This window comes from Perca flavescens, chromosome 5 (genome assembly GCF_004354835.1).
Source record: "Perca flavescens isolate YP-PL-M2 chromosome 5, PFLA_1.0, whole genome shotgun sequence".
Taxonomy (NCBI): domain Eukaryota; kingdom Metazoa; phylum Chordata; class Actinopteri; order Perciformes; family Percidae; genus Perca; species Perca flavescens.
The window spans coordinates 29973711-29979713 of NC_041335.1; the positions used below are offsets into that span (position 1 = coordinate 29973711).

Sequence of the window (6003 nt, forward strand, 5' to 3'; positions counted from 1 at the left end):
GATTTTTGAAAATGAATTCCAGGGTCACTGTACAATAGCCTACAAACATAAAATGTTTGATTGTGAAATACATGGAAAACTGATCTGAAAAGGGCATTGTATGTAGCCTGTTTTATGTTTATCTTCAATTGAAACATTAGATGACCTAATTTACCTGCAATTCAAGTTTGATTACATGCATTCAGCACACAAATATGATACAATAGCCAACAGTAAGATTGTATGGATGAATGCCTTGTTTTTACATTATTAAACACTGTAAGCCATTTTAAGTTAACATCTCTCTAAACTCTGACGAGTAGGCTGACGACATTATCAGGCTGTTTCTTTTGGGTAACATATCTTTGCCTAAAGGCTCTCCCTATTGTTAATGAATCATTTATAGCTGATAGACTGTCTGATTGTTAAGTAGCAAATCAGAATCAAGCATAGCCTATAGGCTACTTAGTGCTCAAAATAGTAATATGTTAGGAAAACTCAGTGTCCTCTCCAGTGATAAACTAAAAAGCTAAACATTCATTATGCACTTTTTATCCATAAAAAAGACAAGCAACTATTGTGTGAATGCAGGGAACTGTCAGTTAAACAAGCTATAGCTTAGTTTTAGGATAATTAGCTCTGGGTTACAAAGACAGCCTATTGTTCTTTTTTTTTTTTTTTTTTTTTTACTGAACTACATTACTGAAAAGTCAACAGTTGTCAAGGAAAAGTAATGAAATTAGCCTACTGTTAACCGGTACTAAGAGAACTTTCCCCGGCCCCTGCCCGGATAACCGCTCGTAATCCTATTGGTCAGCGCGTGTTTGGGCGCAGCCAATCAGAGGACAGAGAACGCAGACTGAAGCGGTTCATAGGAGTGCCGCTGAGAGTGTGTGCCTCAGAGGAAACTTGGATCTGTTCGGAGTGTGACGCTCATTTATCCACTCAATTAACAGCTAATTACAAGCCTGTTCTGGAGCCTGGACTGTGTGTTTCTGTGTGTGTGTGATTTATCACGGTGCTTAACGACGTCCCACACTGCTGTTAAAACCTCTGGACCCGACCGCTGAATCAACTTCTGGAGGTAAACTGGACTCTTTTCTCATGTTTTTATATGTTTATTTACAGAGTAGTTTGTGATGTCATGGGGGGGATAATACAACTCAAAGGTTTGATCAAATGCACGCATGAAATAACCAATGAAATTCCAAACACTGTAGCCCGACTATAAGCTACATTTGGGGGCACAGAGAGAAGCGATGGCCGAAGTGTGGTTAGACTATTATTGGGCTGATGTGATAAATCATAATGGTCTCTTGAGGTGATATATTTTAGGCTTCCAATAATAGATTTTTATATTTGCTTACACCCTTTGCTTCCTAACATGTGTAGGCTACACAATTAAATAGCCTATACGTTTCTTTCTAGTTTTATATCTTCAATAGGCTAATCTTAAATAAATGTCAGCAATCATATTGCTATAGAGGTCTCTTACAAAAAAGTTTAGATTTAGTTTGTGTTGACAGACGGGTTTCTGCTCTCTCTAGGTTTTAAGGAATACTTTTCCTAATATGTATTTGCAGATTAGCCTACCTAGTTAAAAACAATGCGTTTATCAAATCTTTTTTTTTTTCATTTTCCATGTGCATGGATTTTTCTTTTTCTTTTTGAAGACATTTAGAGCTAAAAAAAAAATAGCCTAATCTACTGCTAAAGCCTTATAAGTTAATTTTAAATTAAAATAAGTGAGTGTGGGAGTGATTTTTTTTTAATTTAAATGCCATATAAACCTCCATAATAATAATAATAGGCTAATAATAATAACAATAATATTTCATATTTGTCAACAGACATACACTGGGTGTACAGACAGCCTGGCGGAGGACTCGGGCAGACATGTCAGACAACGCCGGTTGCGAGTTTGAAATCGACGTGGAGAGCCTGGAGACGGAGAGCGACGACCTGGCAGACTCGTGTAGCCGGCCCGGCTCTGCCCCGCTCGACGACGACGGAGACGGCGGCAAGGGCGACGACAAGCAGGGCACCAGCGGCATGTGTCCGGGCGAGCAGAGGAAGCTGAGCCGGACGCCGAAGTGCGCCCGCTGCCGTAACCACGGCGTGGTGTCCTGCCTGAAGGGACACAAGCGCTTCTGCCGCTGGAGGGACTGCCAGTGCGCCAACTGCCTGCTGGTGGTGGAGAGACAGCGGGTGATGGCGGCGCAGGTGGCCCTGAGGAGGCAACAAGCCACTGAGGTAGGCGCGGTGTGTGTGTGTGTGTGTGTGTTTGTGTGTGTGTGTGTGTGTGTGTGTGTGTGCGTGTGTGTGTGTGGGCCTATGTCATCAACGTTAAAGACCGGAAAGTTTTGATGCACTCAAGTGCTTTTATTTAGCAAAAGCTAACAAATTGGACCCCGCAGTCAAAGTTATTTCACCTCAGTCAATAGGACACTGCTTTCCTGTGAGTACTGATTACGCTAAAAACACACAGAATTACCAATTAAACAAAAATCCAATCAAGTGTACCAAGTGCCTCCAAATGTATCGCCTCAGACCGCTCCTTCTCGCTGGCCTTGAAAGCAACGTTTTTGGTGTAAGGATTTGCAGGACAGGTTGATATTGCTAGACATGTCAGAAGCCAATGGCTCGGTTACTGCCATCCGCACACATTGCTTCAAAATCTGCTGTTCGGCTAGAGAGAAAAATCCACGTTAAAACACACATCACAATCAAATGGCAAAACAATAAATTGTACATTGAATTTGGTAATTTGCTTAAAATAAGTTTCAAATGTGACCATAGGCCTGAGAAGTTTTTGATATAGCGACAGAAATACAATTGTTTAGTGATATATAAATGACATTTGTTTTCTATAATGCGACAGAATTACATGCCTTACATGCTTTTCTTCTCTTTGCGGTAGCCTAAAAGTCACTATGTTAATTTTTTTAAGAAAAGCATTAGCAAGTTGAAACATAGCCTACATTTTTTATTTTCCAAATATGGAATCAGGTTTAGTTTAAGTTAAGTGGATCAGATTAAGGTTGACTGTTTGGCAGGTAATTGAGGTATTTAATGTGAATAGTACCATATCTCTTTTTTTGAATAAACATGAATGTCAATCATTTGTTCTCAAAGTGGCATCGCATGATCCCTGAAAAGTTTTTAATGTTGTCCCAGTAAATAAACAATCATTATTTAATATAAATCAAGGCCTAATTACATGGTTTAATTATAGAATGTAAAAATACCCTCCAATTATGTTTCCATCTTTACTAAACAAACACAAATCTCCATTCCTCAACATATTTCCTATTTCCTATTTTAATGTGTGTGTGTCTGTGTGTGTAAGTGCGTGTGTGAGCGTGCGTGTGTGTGTGCAAATGTGTGTGTGTTTTGACTGCGGTGACATTCAAATATTTGAGAATGTCTGCGGTGAAATAGCCTAATGAACCACGTCAGCTGTGGTATTTTGAAGATGATACCAGATGGAAGTTTTTTCTGTTTGAGTGTGTGTATGTGTGTGTGTGAAACCTTTATTACACAGTCTTGTGAAAATATTGCAGTTAAAAGTTATGCAATCAGGTTTAGTTGTAAAACTGTTAATCATTCATTTCTTTATCTTTAACATGCCAAAAAAAAAAAAAATGTATTAAACATATGATTTATTGAAGGTGGGCTAATTGATAGGCCTGCCTCTAATGTTTAAATGCTAAACATACTGTAGTGATTCTGCTTTAACAGAAAACAGTATCATGAGTCATATTTTAAGTATATTATTATTAAGACGTTGGATTTAATTATCCAAACACTGGACTTGGACTTTATAGCTGTGACAAATCAGGCATTTTTTAAGGATCAAGAAAAACATCTTGACAGCACTTGTTTTCTCTATTTATCAGGATAAGAAAGGAATATCTGGGAAGCAAATCCCAGCAGAGAGGAGGACGATATATCAGCGACACATTCGACCGTCCACCATGCTCGCCAAAAGCATCCTCGAAGGTAACAAGGCAACATATCTGACAAACAGAAACGTGTTTTATTTTGTTTGCGTTAGATGTTTCTGATCTTTTCCAGTTTCTCTTGGCTCGTCATCCTGTGTCCCTGTTTAACTTTGATAAAACCTCAGTTTCTCCTGTCTTGGATTTCTATCTTTTCCATTAACAACACCAAAACGGTGCTAAGGACTCGTTAACTTCTGTAAGCAGTTATTTGATGAACTTGTTTGGCATGCAAAAAGTTCACTTATTATCATCTGCTGTACTGTCACCACTCACAACATAACAAATATGATTTAATTACTGAGCATGATTTATGTTTTCTTTAGTCCAGAGTGAGAATCTTTTTTTATTTTGCATGTTTATCATTGTGAACATTTCTGAATGCATGCTTGACTTCAGCTTTAATCCAAAACACATTGACTGCCATAAACCTTGAATTAAACGGGGGTTCTTTTGATGACAGGATACCGTCCGGTGCAGTCTGATCCATTCCTGGCGGCCAACCCGTCTCTCCCCCCGCCGCTGAGCGATCGCATGAGAAAGAGAAGGGCCTTCGCCGACAAGGAGCTGGAAACCATCATGCTGGAGCGGGAGTACAAAGAACGAGAGCTGCTGGAGAACAGCCAGGCGACCTCGCTCATCTTCCCTAACAGCATGGCTCACCACGCCGCAGAGTACAACTACAAGACGGCCTACTCGCCAGCAGCTCAGGTTGAGCCCCAGCCCAAAGAGCTGTGCAACTTCCTCGGCCCTAACTGCCTGGATATGTCCATGCAGTACCCCGCCAGCTCAGCCAACGTCGAGCTCATCTCCTCCAACGTCAGCGTGGCGACCACGTACCGCCACTACCCGCTGCAGCCGTCACGGGGCGGCTTCATGATGTGGCCCCGCGGTGCCGCCAACCTGGGCGATGCCCTGCTCTACCAGCAGTGCCTGTTCAATGCCACGGCGGTGCAGAACATGAAGCCAGGTGCTGTGTGGGAGCCCAAGGCGATGCCGGCTGAGAGCCAGCCGCCAGAGCCGGAGGCCGCCCTCGCTGCTAAACTGGAAGGATCCCGAGCAGCTGCGCTGCAGGACTCATCAGACCCTCTACGGGCTGATCCCAAACTTCACGGTGTCACCCAGGGGGGCCAGAGGGAGTGCTCAGCCTTCTCTCCACTCAAGAGGAGCTTTGGACAATCCTTCCCCAACAACTCTCATTCCCAAAACTCCAGCCAAGTCCTGAACAAGCTGAGCAAGGACAGCGCTAAGCTTTCCATGAAACTCAACTCCTTTCAATCCCTCATCCAGCACTCGCTGAGTGAGAAAACCAGCGGCGGGGCCGGGCTGGAGCTCAGGGCTCCATACTGCAAAGAGCTCTTAGAGGAGGCCGCCCGAAAGTTTAGGGAGGGCTCCGCCAAGGACATTCAGGCCGCCAAAATCACTGACAGGTACGCCAAAGACTTTCTGTCCAAACCTGTGGGGACCAAGATGGCGTCCAGTGAGTCTCTGTCCTTCTCTGTGGAGGCCATACTGAAGAGACCCACACCTGCCATGAGTCGAGCATTCCATTAATTTCCATTAAGTGTCTTTTCTTGCACTATAAACTTTAGGTTTGTCTCAGTTAGAGGACATCTCAGAGTTTTGGTTTTGGGGTCAAACTAAGTCTAATTAGACAAGCTAGAAAATATATATTTTTCCCAATGTAATATTTATGTACTGTATATATTTTCCATGTGCATGTTTTAATAACTTTATTGTGTAGAGTATTTAAACATTACCCCAATGTTTTCCTCATGTCAATAAACTTTAAACGACTGAACTCTTTCCATAAAAACTCTTGTATTTCATTTTATGCTCAAGTTATGACATGTTTAACTGTGAACAGGTTTTTGTTTAGGTCAGAAGTTAGTCTGCACACACTAGTAAATCACTGTGGTTTTTTACATTCACAACAGTTCACACCAAACACGAGATATAGCCCTCATAAAAAACAACGTATTGTACACATACTATTACCAGCAGATAGATTTTTTTTTATATA

At 41.8% G+C, this 6003-nt stretch overlaps 1 protein-coding gene across 1 annotated transcript; it reads left to right on the top strand.

Annotated features, from left to right (window-relative positions):
* The first annotated feature begins 893 nt into the window (after positions 1 to 893).
* Positions 894 to 5687, top strand: dmrt2a (doublesex and mab-3 related transcription factor 2a). The gene is made up of 4 exons (XM_028578561.1): positions 894 to 1063; positions 1830 to 2232; positions 3879 to 3981; positions 4444 to 5687. The coding sequence occupies exons 2-4, from the start codon at positions 1876 to 1878 to the stop codon at positions 5532 to 5534; spliced, it is 1551 nt and encodes a 516-aa protein (XP_028434362.1). The 5' UTR covers positions 894 to 1063; positions 1830 to 1875; the 3' UTR covers positions 5535 to 5687.
* The last annotated feature ends 316 nt before the right edge of the window (positions 5688 to 6003 follow it).

Coding starts and splice junctions, on each gene's coding strand:
- dmrt2a (XM_028578561.1), top strand. CDS start 1,876: ATGTCAGACAACGCCGGTTGCGAGTTTGAAATCGACGTGGAGAGCCTG. Junction 2,233..3,878: donor GGAGGCAACAAGCCACTGAG/GTAGGCGCGGTG, acceptor TCTATTTATCAG/GATAAGAAAGGAATATCTGG. Junction 3,982..4,443: donor CGCCAAAAGCATCCTCGAAG/GTAACAAGGCAA, acceptor TTTTGATGACAG/GATACCGTCCGGTGCAGTCT.